At 44.0% G+C, this 12,945-nt stretch overlaps 1 protein-coding gene across 1 annotated transcript in view; it reads left to right on the top strand.

Annotated features, from left to right (window-relative positions):
• The first annotated feature begins 350 nt into the window (after nt 1–350).
• The window catches only part of gpkow (G patch domain and KOW motifs), a 35,960-nt gene continuing 23,365 nt past the window's right edge, over nt 351–12,945 (top strand). The window contains exons 1-3 of the mRNA XM_063207920.1: nt 351–547; nt 909–1,138; nt 1,408–1,547. Coding sequence (XP_063063990.1) covers nt 363–547; nt 909–1,138; nt 1,408–1,547 — 555 coding nt within the window. The 5' untranslated portion in view covers nt 351–362. The remainder of the gene's footprint in view (nt 548–908; nt 1,139–1,407; nt 1,548–12,945) is intronic.

A 12,945-nucleotide genomic window follows, 5' to 3' on the forward strand; every position in this document is an offset into this window, starting at 1 on the left:
CCCCTATTTCATTATAATTTACTTTGAATGAAGTTGTAAACATGTTGCCTGTCATTACGTCATTGCTTATAGCAATAATCTGTTGCTTTCCTATTAAAAAAAACAAAAAAAACTCATACCGGTACATCATGTAGCCTAGTGCTTGTGGCATTGCAGTGTAATATCTGAGTAACAAAGCCACCTGCGCCGACCTGAGCGCAATGTAGTGGTGTAGCAGGTGATTTGGTCCCCTCGCCGCATTGCATAGTGGGACTTGTATTATTTCCGTCATGTTGGCTATGGATTTTAAATCGCGGCAAGACTACATTACCCAGAATTCTGATAAATTGTCTCGGTTGTCAGAAAAAACAACACAGGCAAACATGGCGTCTCCCCGTCCAGAGCAGGGACCCGATAGCAGTGTGGATACTGATGTGAGACAAAATGACGAAGAGAAAAAGGCTGGACCTATCTCTTTTGGTTTTAGTAAAACTATAAGTAAAGCGAAAGCTAACAAGGAGGATGATCGGGATTTTTTGATTGAAGTAGAGGGGAAAGAGCTCAAAAGGTATGCTGTGATCACTTAACCTAGCTGCTAACAAAGTAGCAATCAATGCATAAATTAGGGCTTCTGGTGATCTGTTGATGAATTTGAGAACAATATTAGCTGTTAAAATGACACGACGCTCAAACCTGTGCAGTTTTATTGCCTTACCAGACTTGTGGCCAAAACGGTAACATCATGAACATAGCAGTGTAAATGACTAGCCATGGCCACAGTTCAGTACAGCTAACCAGTAGCCTAGTCACTGCAGTTTGTTCAGACATTGGCCTAGTTGTTATTCAAGTTAACCGTACAGGACACAACTCTGTCATGGCTCGGTGGTATATTTGCCTTTACTTAGTCGTATTTAATTGTTTATTCTTAGCACTAAGCCCGTGGAGAAACCGACAGAACTGATCATCCCATTGATACGCAATAACCGCTGGTACAAAGACGAAGATGGCAAGGCAAATGGAAAGGATGACTCTGCGAAGGACACCAAACCAAATGAAAAAGAAGAGTCTGCCAAACCAAGTGAAAAGGAGTCTGCGAATGACACCGCAGTTCCAGAGGATAACTCCGTTGAATCTCTAGCCGTTAAAGAACTAATTGAAGGTGTGTACAATGTTGCTTCTATATATGTTAATAATACTGCTGCTTATCGTCGTTACTCTTGTTTGTTTAGTGTATTACATTTGTAATACAAACCTTTTATAATGTTTTTTTTAACTGTCTCAGGTTCAAGTTCACATTTAATTTATTCTATATTTAAATTGTCCAATAAAGCCACTGTTATGTAGCTTTGCCATATCTTACTTCCGCTACTAAGCAGCATCACTCTCTAACTGTCAACCCCCCACTATCTTCTCTTCTCTATGGTGCAGAGTCCCGTAGGCAGCTTGAAGGGTTTCAGAATGGACCCCAAACAGACCCCAACATGGCCATCCCCCTGCTCATGCAGAACCAGGCCCCGGAGGGCTTCGAGGACGGGGACCAAATCAACGTGGACCTGCGGCCTGAGTCGGTGAGTGACTCGGTTGGAACCAGAGTTGTATAATTTAGTCTTACAGATGTAATTACAACTCTTGTGGTATGATATTACGTAGTTTCAACTTTGTAATGTCATACTACTCGGGGCTTTTTCTGAACGGGGAAATAGGGGCGCTCCACCCTCATACCTCCGCGGGTGCACCCTCATACTTCTTTTTTTAAATATATAAATTACTTTTTGAGCAGCCCTAGTAAATTCCCCCCCTTCACCCTTCGCAACCTGCCATGATGCTCCCTCATGCCAAAAATTCCTAGAAAAAGCCTTGCTACTAGTGTAGTACATCTGTAAGAGTACTTCCTCTGCTTTGTGGATGCAGACTGAATTTTAGTGGTTCTATAGTGACTCGTGATCAAGTCCTTGAGGTGAAATGCTGCAGGTTGGATAGTGAAACCCAAGGAGTCAAGGACCTGTCAATACTATGCTGCTACCCTGAGCAAGACGAATGAAAATGCTTTTGTATGTACTTCTGTGCACAGGACAGCAAATGTGTTGTGCGGTTTGTGAACTCTGCACATGCATGTTGTTCTGCTTTCTCAAATACACTTGCCTGTAGCTGAGAGTTTTGAAATGGATTCTGTAGAAGTGTGAATAGAATAGCTTTCCTATTCGTTTTGTCAGACTCTTACCTATGTTAACAAATTGATGCCAATACTACTTGTACAGAGGTGGACCAAATGTTCAGGGAAGCCAGGCAATGACTTAATTAAATATGTTGTGAAGGGACAAGGGCAAAAAATAGCTAAATGTGCTGTTGGCGTGGGGTTTGCTGTACATGGCCCTACATGTTCGTTTGCTGTTGATTGCTCCCTGTTGGGTATTTTGAAATAAGGGATTATCTAGCAGACGGTTGCATTCAGAACAGAGACAGTCCAAGACACATGAAGCGTAAGAACACTGTTCATTCAACAGATTTATTTATTCAACTCCTTAAGACACGGCCCCTGTTATAAATTAACTGTTACCAGAATGGCAATGACCAATTTGTTATGTATTACTAAAGGCCCTGTGCATTTTCACAGTGGTGTAGCACTATGGTAGTTAATGTTTTTTTCAGTGACTATTACAATGTTCCAATAGTGTAACAGTGTGTGTTAAGGGGCTGTGTCCACTCTGCTGTGTGACACAAGTCACAAATCTATGGCAGCTGAGATGGAGGTCTGTCTTGCTATTCTGGCAGAAGAAAGTCATCAGAGATTGAAGAAGTGTTCAAGCATGCTTACCAGATAAGAGTGTCTTAAAAAGTCTTACCCGAAACCCAAAAGTGGGAGCAAAAAAGTCCCGGTTGAAGCAGACTTTTTCACTCTTATCTTGTCATTTTTTTGTCCTGTTCCCGGGTCAGACGGGTCTTTGGATGTGCAGGCTTTAACCTACTCCGTCTTCCAAATATGCCTACCAAGCAATCTCAAAGCATGTCGGAGACTCATAGGCTGCATCTGGAATTCTCTACTACCTCCTTATATGTAGTAGGCAAAAAATAAGGAATCGACTATGAAATGTGTCCCAATACAGTAGGCTTTCAGCCTGGAGGCAAACTGTACCCGGATTACTTTCTGTATCAAGTCAAGTCAACAAGTCAAGTCAGCTTTTATTGTCACTTTCTTCATATGCACAAGTCATACCAGGGAAATGAAATTACGTTTTCTCTCTCTACCATCCCTGGACATAGGCATACACAGGACTGACATTTTACAGACTGACATAAAGTGCAAGACAGAACAGGTAACAGTGATGGACTGGTAACAATAAATGGTCAATAATACATACATTACAAATGAACATTTAACATTTAGCATTCAACATTTAACACTGAACATGTAAACCGAAGATAAATATCCGGTCATATTTGCAGTAGGCAAGCGATGGTTACTTCGCTTTCGCAGAAATCTGTGCGAGGTCGACATCTAGATGGTCATTGGTCATTAGCCTTTAAGAGTGTGGGTTTTTGAGCATTCTATAAAAAGAATGCGTTCTATAACAATGCAAGATTCTACAATTCCATATTGTATTGAATGACGCCCAGAATTCTAAAGAACTTTCACTGACCGAACATTCCCGTCACACAGGTGACTTAGTGTGACCATGCATATCAAACTGTGACACGGATAAAAGGTCATGTAAATGGACTCATATGTGAGAATGCTGTTCATTGACTTCAGTTCAGCATTCAATACCATAATACCACAACAACTCATCAGAAAACTGGACAAACTAGGTTTCAGCACCTCCCTCTGCAACTGGCTGCTGGACTTCCTGATGCAAAGACCACAAGCAGTACGGGTAGGGAACAACACCTCGAGCACCCTGACCCTGAGCACGGGGGCTCCGCAAGGTTGTGTTCTCAGCCCCCTGCTGTTCACGCTGCTGACACACGACTGCACAACGACCCACAGCACTAACCATCTAGTGAAGTTTGCGGATGATACAACACTGGTGGGCCTCATCACCAAGGGCGATGAGACTCACTACAGAGAAGAAGTAGACCTGCTGGCCAGATGGTGCAAAGACAACAACCTCCTGCTGAATGTCAACAAGACCAAGGAGATTGTTGTCAACTTCCAAAGGGTCCATAAAACAACTGCCACCACTGACCATCGACGGCGATGCTGTGGAGAGAGTGAGCAGCACCAAGTTCCTTGGAGTGCACATCAGCGACGACCTCTCTTGGACCACCAACACTACATCACTGGCGAAGAAGGCCCATCAGCGTCTCTACTTCCTGCGCAAACTAAAGAAGGCAAGTGCTACACCCTCCATCATGACAACATTCTACAGAGGAACCATGGAGAGCGTCGTGTCCAACTGCATCACAGTGTGGGGAGGAAGCTGCACGGAGAAAAACAGGAAGACACTCCAGCGTGTTGTGAACACAGCGAAGAAGATCATTGGAGTACCACTCCCCTCCCTGCAGGACATTTACACCACACGCCTCACCCGGAAAGCACTGATGATCATCAAAGACACAAGCCACCCTGCACACAACCTGTTCAGCCTCCTGCCCTCTGGAAAGAGGTACAGGCGCCTCCGTTCCCGTACCACCCGGCTGGCGAGCAGCACAATGCACCAAGCGATCAAGATGCTGAACACTCAACCCACTCTCCCTCCACTGTCAGCCTCTAGCCAGCAAGGCCACTGACAACCCCCCCCACCCCCCACTGTCAGCCTCTAGCCAGCAAGGCCACTGACAACCCCCCCCCCATCCCCCACCACCATATCTGCGACTGAACATTCCACCTGCACTACTATACTTGTGACTGAACTTTCAACCTGCACTAACTCAAAACATGCACACACACACACACACACACACACACACACACACACACACACACACACACACACACACACACACACACACACACAAGCACACTGCACTTTCTGCACTAAACCCAAACATACACACACTGACACACACACACACACACACACACACACACACACACACACACACACACAGACACACGAACACACACACAAGACGCACACCGCACCTTCTACCTGCACTAAACACATACACACACATACACACACACACACACACACACACACACACACACACACACACACACACTGCTGCTGGTGTACTTGACAGACCTTTTTTTATATTTATTTTCTTCAAAATGCTACTATTACCATGTCAGAACGCTATAAAGGACTTTTTTAGGAAAAGCACAAAAGCACAACAAATACCTCTTAATGTATGTCCTCTACAAGTCTTCTGTTGTCCAGTCTTGCACTTTAAATGTCTGTATGAGCACTGTCTATGTCCATACTGTCTTAAGTCCATGTATAAGTACTGTCTATGTCTATACTGTCTATGTCCTTACCTTAATTAGTCTATGTCTGTATGGGAAAGCAAGAAATGTAATTTCAAATTCTTTGTATGACCAGTGCATGTAAAGAAATTGACAATAAAACCTACTTGACTTGACTTGAAATGGTATTGCTGTAGCACGTCTGAATTGGGCTTACTAGTGTCTGGTTTTCTACATAGAAGCTACTGGTCAGGATGCCGCCTATTATAGTATTCAGACAGACGCTGCCATACACTACGTTGTAGCCGAACAATTGGTTCAACCAGGACAGCAGAGCAAAATGCAGCAAACTGGTGCTGTGGTTGAACTCACCCAGAGTAGACTAGACTGCTGTGAGTAGTGCAGAGGCTAGACAGAGTTTAGGGGAGAAAGTAAGATGATGCTGCTGTCCTACTTTCACTTTTCTGTTTTTGTAAAGTTTTATTTTTTTCCGGCATACCAAGTGAAGCATAGAGAGTGGTTGGCCTAAATTGTATTTCCCTGTAGCTGAATCCCTCCCTACAATGTAAAATTGCACAGCACGTATGAATTGGATGTTGTATCTTGGAGTCAATAAGCTACTAAAAGCTACTAAAAGCTACTAAATAAGCTACTAAAAGCTACTAAGCTCATTGTGAGCTCAGGGACCTAATTTTAACGGTTTCTTTCTTTTTTCCCCAATTTTCTTGACTATTGAAGTGCTAGAGGACTTGAAAAATTAATCGTTTGACTAATCAACTATTCGAAAAAAATAGTTGATAGATTAATCGGGAGAAAAATAATCATTTAGGACAGCCCTTATGTAATTACAGAGTTACAGGTAATTACAACACAGTAATGTGCTTTGATGTGCATAACTGTGCTTTTATTTTTATTAGTTTGAAAGAAGAAAGGAAGTGTAGTGTGTGCTGTTAGGATGACAATGGGATGTTTTGTGAACTAGAGAGGGAAGACGATGGAAAGAGAAGGCTAAATGGCATGGATTAACACATCTTTTAAAAGTAAAATAAACTGCCTTATATTTCATACAATCATTTTATGAAATGATTCCAGTGAGCACTGCGTGCTTGTGTGTGCGTGCGTGCGTGCGTGCTAGTCAGTGTAGTTGTGTGTCTGCAGGGTCCTCTGGGCTTAGTGTATCTGGCTGCGTGTCTGCACAGGCTCTGGTCACCCGCACGTAACAAACAGGCTGTGAGAGCAGGTGCTGACTACAGCATCTCACGACACTCCAACCAGAACTAAGCCAGACCGTGTGTGTGTGTGTGTGTGTGTGTGTGTGTGTGTGTGTGTGTGTGTGTGTGTGTGTGTGTCTAGCTTGTCTGGATTTGTGTGTGTGTGTGTGAGAATATCTCCTATAGAATGCCGAATTGGTGTTTTCTGTGTTTGTTTGTTGCCGTTTGTGCTGAAGTGGGATGGGGTGAAGTCCCAGGTACATTCACAGGTGTGGTGATGAGGCGATGAGAGAGTGTCAGTGCGCTTGTTAGGTTGTGTTACTGATTGGTGTGTGTGTGTGTGTGTGTGTGTGTGTGTGTTTTCACGTTCCTGTTAAGATGTGTTAACTGATGGGGTGTGTGTGTGTGTGCGCGCGCTTGTTAAGATGTGTTAACTGATGGTCGTTCGTTGCTAATCTACATAGCTCCATGTCAGCAGGACTGCTCAAGATCATTCTGCCACACAAGCAGCGCAAATTTGCCTAAAATAGAGTGTGTGTGTGTGTGTGTGTGTGTGTGTGTGTGTGTGTGTGTGTGTGTGTGTGTGTGTGTGTGTGTGTGCGTGTGTGTGTGTGTGTGTGTGTGTGTGTGTGTGTGTGTGGGAGGGGGTCTTTGTTTATGCACCTCTTGTCTCTGTGTGCATATGTGTTTGTGCTGTATAAGAGTTCCCTACAGATAATATATGTGTGTCTCTAATGAACCACGAAACATGAAGCACCCCCCCCCCCCCACACACACACACACACACACATATATGCCACACACTAATGTCCAAAGTGCACCCTCAGCAAAATAAGACTCTCTCCTCCCACCCTCTCTCTTCTCCTCAATCTCACTCACTCAATCATTCGTTCACATCCTTATGCGTCTCTCTCTCTCTCTCTCTCTCTCTCTCTCTCTCTCTCTCTCTCTCTTCCTCCCTCTCTCCTGTTCTTTTTTTCGCTCCCTCGTTTTCCACTCATCTCCTCCTCCTGTTCTTACTCCTCGTTTCCCGCGATACCTGGGGACTGCGGTGGCTGAGCAGGAGGTTACCTCTCTGCCTGCCTGTTGGCTCTCTCCCTCTCTATCTCTCTCTCTCCCTCTCTCTCTCTCTCTCTCTCTCTCTCCCTCTCTCGCCCCAGCGTGGTTCCGCAGCAGGTGGAGATGAATAGGCTGGCCGCTCAGTGCCTAATGCCCTCTGGCAGGGGGCAAACATGGGGCATTACAGCTAAAAAAAACCTGCCGCTACACCCTGCCTCATCTCATGGCTAACCGTGCCATCATGTCATGTGCCGGCTGCTACAGCTAGCATACCTGCTAGCCTGACAGTATAGTCAGAGATTCTTTAAAGCCAGGCTCAAACTACACGACTAGCGATTATGTGTCCGATTTTGACGTCAGGGTGCACCGCACACTAGAAGAGAATCGCAACTGTCAATCTTATCGCTGCTCGCAGCCACCGAGACAATGCCCGACGTTCTATTTCCAGTCGCAAATATCAAACAGTGTTTGATTTCTACGATTTGCGATCACCGACTCTTTGAGCTGCTAAAGTTCTATCTTAGAACGTCGCACACGATGAGGAAATCTTCCCCAACAATCGCTTGCGATTGTCCTGTGGGGTAACGTTCCAGCGATTGTCGTAAGGGGGGTTTTCAGCCGAGAATCGGGCTGATAGGGCGCGTAGTTTGAGCCAGGCTTTAGTATATAGAGATATGCCAATGTAATAGGTTGCTATGGGCACCTAACATGACCAGGTTCCGGTCTGCCTAAAGGGGCGTGTCATAATACTCCTAGCATTGAATAGAACAGTCCTTAGGTCTGCCTAGGTCTGCCTAAAGGGGGATCCCCCCCCCTCCCCCTTGCAATAATAGAACCCGGAAACAATGGGCCAATGGAACCTCTCTCTCTCTACTCTCTCTGGTATTGTCTGTAGCTACAATGCTAACAGTAGCCTGCAGTACACTGCCATGGAGAGGGGACTTCGAAAAAAACTTTGAGTTGTTTAAAGTGAAAAGTGAAAGCCCATTGGGAAACTCCAACTCCCATTGTCATTGTGACACAGCACTCCACAGCACACAAGTGAACACTGCACACTGCACACAACGAAATTGCATTTATGCCTCACCCGTGCAAGGGGGCAGCCCTCAGTGGCGCCCCATGGGGAGCAGTGCGGTGGGACGGTACCATGCTCAGGGTACCTCAGTCATGGAGGAGGATAGGGGAGAGCACTGGTTGATTACTCCCCCCACCAACCTGGCGGGTCGGGAGTCGAACCGGCAACCTCTGGGATGCAAGTCTGACGCCCTAACCGCTCACCCATGACTGCTATGTTCGTATTGTGAAAATAAAAGGAAAATGTCTGCAAACTTAAATCCTTTTTGTCATTTTAATGGCCAAGCTTTTGGTCAACTGACCTTCCTCAGGGCTCAGATTGAGCAGAGTCTTAGCCAGTCCCTCTATAAGTGTGCAGACATTTTTCCAGGGCTTTGAACCGTTATTTTTTTCCAAACGTTCCGTTCCAAACAGAAACAGAATTATAACGTTTCCGGTTCTGAGTTCCACCAATAAATTGACGTTCCCGAATCGGTTAGAACCAAAAAATATTGTTCCCGGAACGGTTAATTTCGTTCCTGTCAGCTGATTACTCCCCATAGGCCTAACTGACGTTAACCAAGAAAGACGGAAGTGCAAATGAGTCAGCCTACATTCCAAACTGTTTATTCAAGCGGATGAAAAGAATGTAATTCAGGGACGACCTAAGCGGAGAGGCGGAGAATAAACCTCAATGATGAAAATGTGCGCACCACGCTGACTTGGGTCACGGGGATCGCTATGATGGACATTGTGAGTTTGTACATATTTGAAGTGATGCCCAATAAGGCCAAACATTGTCGGTGCGCTTTACACGCGCTTCCCTGGAATGTCTTACAATAATGCAATGCAAACTCTGTCCTTTTGTATGACAGTGGTTTCTCTTAATTAAGATGTGGAGTGAAGACTTTGTAATCTACAGCTCTCTCTCCATTCAGTCAGAGAATGTCTGATGTCACACAGGACGTGAACCTCAGCCGTCATGGTAACGTGCACAGGAAAATAATGACTTTTTTTTGTTAATTTGAGGAACGGTATTAACCGGTATTAACCGGTTACCATTATTTTAAAATAAGTGTTCCCGTTCCAGAACATAAAATATAATAACGTTTCCAGTTTCGTTTCTGTTCCCTGTAATATACAAAAAGTTCCCGGTTTTCGTTTTCGTTCCTTGAACCGGTTCGAAGCCCTGCATTTTTCTTACATTTTCACAGTCAGAGTCCTTTGTTTATGTATTGTTTAGCACCTTTTAATTGTGTGTGCGGTGTAATCCATGTAAATGCAGGTTCATTCGTATACTATACTAAAATGTAATCATTATGTAGTCTCATGTTGCTGTTTTAGACAGACTGACAGAGACGTAAATTATTCTATTTCCACAATGGTAGCAATAGCCTGCAGAACACTGCTGGAACTTAGAAGAAGCTTCTTAAGTGTCTTTTCTATGTGTCATATTAAAATGCAATCATCATGTTGTCCCTTGCGGTGCTGTTCAGAGAGACTCTCTTGGGTAGGCACATTATGATTTTGTTTTTTTATTCACAGAGATTGATTTCTGTAGCTGAGGCATTTTCGGCGTCATGTGTCATTATTCAGATGTGATGCATATTCAATGAGATGGGTACATCAGTACATCAGGGTCTAAACAGGCACATCAATATCACATGGTCCCCTCCCGTGCTGAGCTTATGGTGTGAGGGAGGGATGAGAGAGAGGGGCAGAGAGCGAAAGCAGGGTTGTCAGATGAGGCTGAGACTTCCAGCCCAAAAAATGCTCAAAACTCGCCTGGAAGCACGACATCCTGACCAATTTGAACTAAATCCTATTCATTTCTATAGCCATAAGTTTACATCTGCAGAAAAACCTGCCCAAATGCCATTTTACCCTCTTTTACCTGCAGACGGTCATCATAAGCAGCCCAATTTGGTGGGGAAACGCCCAACCTGGCAACACTGGGTGAGAGTGAGCTATGCTGCCTCTGAAAAGTGTTCTTGTTAGGAAGTATAATGGGTCTCTGCCTAATCACATGCCAATAGGGCTGCAGTCAGCTCTGTCCTGTCTGTCGGAACAATAGTGATGTGTGATGTCTGCCTCTCAATATTTCTATCCGTCTTCCTTCTTTGTCTATCTGTTTCAAATGTGTTTTCCCGTCTCACTCCAGAGAAAGCTATGCAGCATCAACACGTGGTGTTTACTCCTGATATGCTCAGATAGTCTGCAAACTGCTACTGCACTACACTGACTGACTTCCCTGTGCAAGTGGAAAATGAATATTTGGTCTGACAATTTGACAGAAGACAATTTGGCGTGGCCCTGTTGAATAGGTATTTTCTAGCAGTAGCCCCATTCTCTAAAATGATCACGCAATGCCGGTCTCTTTATCAAGAGGTTTGCAGCGGATTGAGTCAGCCAAGGCAAGCTCGTCAATGATTCTTGATTCAAATCTTACTTTCAATATCATTTTGGTGACCTTGTTAAATGAATAAATTGTGACCTTGTTAAATTAGTAAATGAATCGCAGTCTGTTCCCGCAGCATGGAAAATTGGACCCATATAAAATGTCTGTGTTTAAAAAGATTGGCTTGGTTGATGTTTATCAGGACAAATTAATTGGTGCATTTCCAAATCAGTTGTAAAAGACGGCGCAGTGGCTATGAATATGAAACCACATCAGACGCTGATGCTCTCATCCCTCCTCCTCTGTGCAGGCAGTAACCTTTATCTTGATTTTAATCTTCTCACTCGCATTTGATTACAATCGAGCACCATGTTGTTTTAATGGAATTGAAGACACTTGAAACGATACTGAGATTGATTCTAAATGGGGAACGGCAGAGAGTTATGGATTGGGGATAATTCCGTCCTCTAAAACGTGTCGTGCATTGATGTTGTTTGAGGCGCTTTTTGCATGTTTACAGTGGCATTTCTTTCTCTAAATAGTGTTATTCACTGCATTTAATTTCTTAGTGTTATAATTGAAAAAGTGTCACATGATGTGTACTTTAGTTTCTGTGTATGATGGCTGTTTGCTCTCTAGTTCCTGCAATGTTGGGATGCTCAACTCAAGCCGATGTCCATTGTTTTACAGTTCACATTGTTAATCTCTACGGAATAGTCTGCAGAATGTTCTGGTTACACAAGGATTTGTGCGTAAATATAATACTATTATTACGTTACATTACATTACAATCAGCTGACGCTTTTATCCAAAGCGACTTACAGTTGTATGTAGGAAACTATGGGGGCAGCGGGATTTTGTTGTTGGGGGGGGGGGGGGTTCACGCGGCGTAAAAAAAAGAAATAGGAGCACAGATAAGAATTTAGGAGCACTGTGAAATTGTTAACGCACAGACAAAAATGGTCTAAGAGAGTAGGCTATACCTTTTCCCCAACACACATAGGCGTACACATTCTACATGAGGGGTGCTGGTCACAGGGCCAGTTTTTCAAAATTCCTCCCATAAAAGGGTAAAAGGGCTGAACAACATATTACACATTTATGTCTATACACATTCGTTACACATTAATTTCTATATGCAGCCCGATGTCTCCTCTGCTGTGTCAATGAAGGCCTGTTGCCTAACTCATTATCATACAGCTGTAAAACAAAGCCTGGGGAGTGTCAGTAAACTCCCTTCTCTCAAGGTTTTTTATTGCTCCCAAACCAGAGTTAACCACAACAAATTGACTAGGCTTTTGATCCCTCTGTCTTTCAAGCACTCATGTTTTTCTCTATAGGATGTATTTACTCCAGGAGGAAAAGGCGAAGGAAATCGTTTTTCAAATCGTTTAATAGAAAACGGAAATCGTAAAAAAAAAAAGTGAAAAAAACTTTTTTTTGTTGTTGTACATTTTCGAAACTATGGCGGCCAAATTTAAACTATGGCAGTGCGCCATAGTTTCCTTAATGTATGGGAAACACTGAAGGGTATTGGTTACAGTCCCTGGAGCAGTTTGACGTTAGGTGCCTTGCTCAAAGGCACCTCAGCCATGTAATAGAGTGAGGTAGAGATGGGGTGGGGATTCGAACCGCAGCCCTCGGATCTTAACCAGGAGTAGGCCATGGCTGCCCATGGTATTTCATTTCAAATTCAGACTCACTGTTGTGTGTGTACTGTGCACATGTGTGTATTTATGTTTCCAAACTAATTTTAAGTACAGGGTATTGGTTACAGTCCCTGGAACAGTATGACGTTAGGTGCCTTGCTCAAGGGCACCTCAGCCATGTAATGGAGTGACGTAGAGATGGCGTAGGGATTCGAACCTGCAACCCTCGGATCTAAAGCGCAACTTCTT

This window comes from Engraulis encrasicolus, chromosome 10 (genome assembly GCF_034702125.1).
Source record: "Engraulis encrasicolus isolate BLACKSEA-1 chromosome 10, IST_EnEncr_1.0, whole genome shotgun sequence".
Classification (NCBI taxonomy): Eukaryota; Metazoa; Chordata; class Actinopteri; order Clupeiformes; family Engraulidae; genus Engraulis; species Engraulis encrasicolus.